At 53.1% G+C, this 2,584-nt stretch overlaps 1 protein-coding gene across 2 annotated transcripts in view; it reads left to right on the forward strand.

Annotated features, from left to right (window-relative positions):
• Window positions 1-1,624: 1,624 nt before the first annotated feature.
• The window catches only part of LOC122193811 (tyrosine-protein phosphatase non-receptor type 18-like), a 6,479-nt gene continuing 5,519 nt past the window's right edge, over window positions 1,625-2,584 (forward strand). For both annotated transcript variants that reach the window (XM_042894695.1, XM_042894694.1), the window contains exon 1: window positions 1,625-1,865. In XM_042894695.1, the coding sequence (XP_042750629.1) occupies window positions 1,796-1,865 (70 nt within the window). In that variant the 5' untranslated portion in view covers window positions 1,625-1,795. The remainder of the gene's footprint in view (window positions 1,866-2,584) is intronic.

Below are 2,584 nucleotides of genomic sequence, written 5' to 3' on the forward strand. Positions count from 1 at the left end.
AAACTCAGGACCCCCCCCCCAGATTTGGGACCCCCCTCACCTGGGGGCGGCGAGGACCCCCCCCGTGGGGGGGAGGTGGAGCCGGGAGCAGCCGCCGCCATGGCCGCCTGGTGTGGGCGTGGTCACGCATAGCCCCGCCCACCTCCCTTTTTTTACCCAATCACCTGTTTCGCTCCTACCGGGAGCCCCGCCCCTTTTGTCTCTCCTCCAATCCGCTGGGACGCACCCCGCTTAGCCACGCCCCAATTCGGGCCACGCCTCTTCAGGGCCGCGTTCCCGCCACAGCCGTCCTACTTCCGGGTTGGGCGTGATGACGTCACCACGCCGCTTTTTCTAACCAATCAGCGCACGGCTTAGAGTTGAATGGGCGGAGACATCTCTCGTTGGCCAATCAGGGAGGAGATATACGGGGATGTATGGGATATGCGGGAATATACAGGGATGTGTGGGGATTTATGGGGTGTATGGGGTCTGATGGGGATTTATGGCGATATATGGGGTGTGTAGGGTTATATGGGGATGTATGGGGACGTGTGGGGTCTTATGGGGTCATAGGGGGATATATGGGATGTGTGGGGTTATATGGGGATGTATGGGAACCTATGGGATCTTATGGGGTCATAGGGGGATATATGCGGTGTGTGGGGATGTATGGGGGTGTATGGGGTCTTATGGGGTCTTATGGTGTCATATGGAGATATATGGGATGTATGGGGATATATGGGGATGTATGGGGATGTATGGGGTTATATGGGATGTATAGGAGTATATGGGGATATATGGGGTCCTGTGGGGTCCCATTGGGATATAGGGGAATGTATGGGGACTTATGGGGTCTTATGGGGATCTATGGGGTTGTGTGGGGTCATATGGGGATCTATGGGGATGTATGGGGTTCTATGGGATATATGGGTACTTATGTAGCCATATAGGGATGTATGGAGATATATGGGGACGTGTGGGGTCAGATGGGGATCTATGGGGATTTATGGCATATATGGGGTCTTATGGGGTCTTATGGGGATATACGGGAACTTATGGGGATATACGGGAACTTATGGGGATGTGTGGAGTCATGTGGGGTCATATGGGGCTATATGGGCTTATATGGGATGTATGGAGGTATATGGGGTTATATGGGGCTGTAAGAGGATATAAGGGGATGTATGGGATCATATGGAGATATATGGGGCTGTAAAGAGAGATATGGGGTCATGTGGAGTTATATGGGGATATAGGGGGTTGTATGGGTACTTATGGGGCCATATAGAGATGTGTGGGGATTTATGGGGAATTGTGGGTCATATAGGGCTATATGGGGATTCATGGGGTATATGAGGTCTTATGGGGTCATATGAGGATATATGGGAGCTTATGGGGTTATATGGGGGTGTATGGGGTGTATGGGGATATGTGGGATTTTATAGGGTTGTACGGGGATGTATGGGGTTAAATGGGGTATATGGGGCCATGTGGGGATATATGGGGATATGTGGGGATGTATAGGGTTGTATGGGGATGTATGGGGTTAAATGGGGCATATGGGTTAAATGGGGCCATATGGGATATATGGGGATGTATGGGGTTAAATGGGTATGTATGGGGTTAAATGGGGTATATGGATTATATGGGGATATATGGGGCCATATGGGGATATATGGAGATATATGAGGAGTACTGGAGGTCTATGGGACAAATGGGGACATGGGGTCACGTGGTGACAGCGGTGACACACGGTCACGGTGCCAGACAGACGTGGTGACACGTGGTCATGTGACACCTGACCCCACAAGCTATGGGGTGCCGCTCTCCGGCCCTATGGAGGCTGACGGGGACGTGGGGCCACGAGTGGGACCAGAACCAACGTGAGGGTGGGAGGGGGCCTGGGGGGGTCTCTGGTGGTCTCCATGGGTTGCTATGGGGCACTGTGGGGTCCCTATGGGTCTCTATGGGGTCACTATGCATCTCTATGGGTTTCTATGGGGCTCTATGGGGCTCTGTGGTGTCTCTCTGGACACCTATGGGGTCTCTCTGGATACCTATGGGGTCTCTGTGGGTACCTATGGGTCTCTATGGGGTCTCTGTGGGTACCTATGGGTCTCTATGGGGTCTCTATAGGTCACTATGGCTCGCTATGGAGCTCTGTGGGTCTCTATGGGGTCCCTATGGGTCTCTATGTTTCTCTGTGGGTACCTATAGGGTCTCTGTGTGTCTCTATGGGGCTCTGTGGGTCACTATGGGGTCTCTATGGGGCTCTGTGGGTACCTATAGGCTCTCCATGGGGCTCTGTGGGTCTCGATGGGGCACTGTGGGGTCTCGATGGGATCTCTATGGGTTTCCATGGGTCACTAAGGGTACCTATGGGGTCTCTGTGGGTCTCTATGGGTTTCTATGGGTCTCCATGGGGCTCTGTGGACATCTATGGGGTCTCTGTCGGTTTCTGTGGATATCTATGGGGTCTCTATGGGGTCTCTGTGGGACTCTATGAGGTCCCTATTGGTCACTATGGGGTATCTATGGGTCGCTATGTGGTCTCTATGGGTTGCTATGGGGCACTGTGGGGCACTTTGGGGTCTCTATGGGT

The sequence above is a fragment of the Lagopus leucura genome, unplaced genomic scaffold (genome assembly GCF_019238085.1).
Source record: "Lagopus leucura isolate 7727_CA_CO unplaced genomic scaffold, USGS_WTPT01 34993-0_obj-0_obj, whole genome shotgun sequence".
NCBI lineage: Eukaryota > Metazoa > Chordata > Aves > Galliformes > Phasianidae > Lagopus > Lagopus leucura.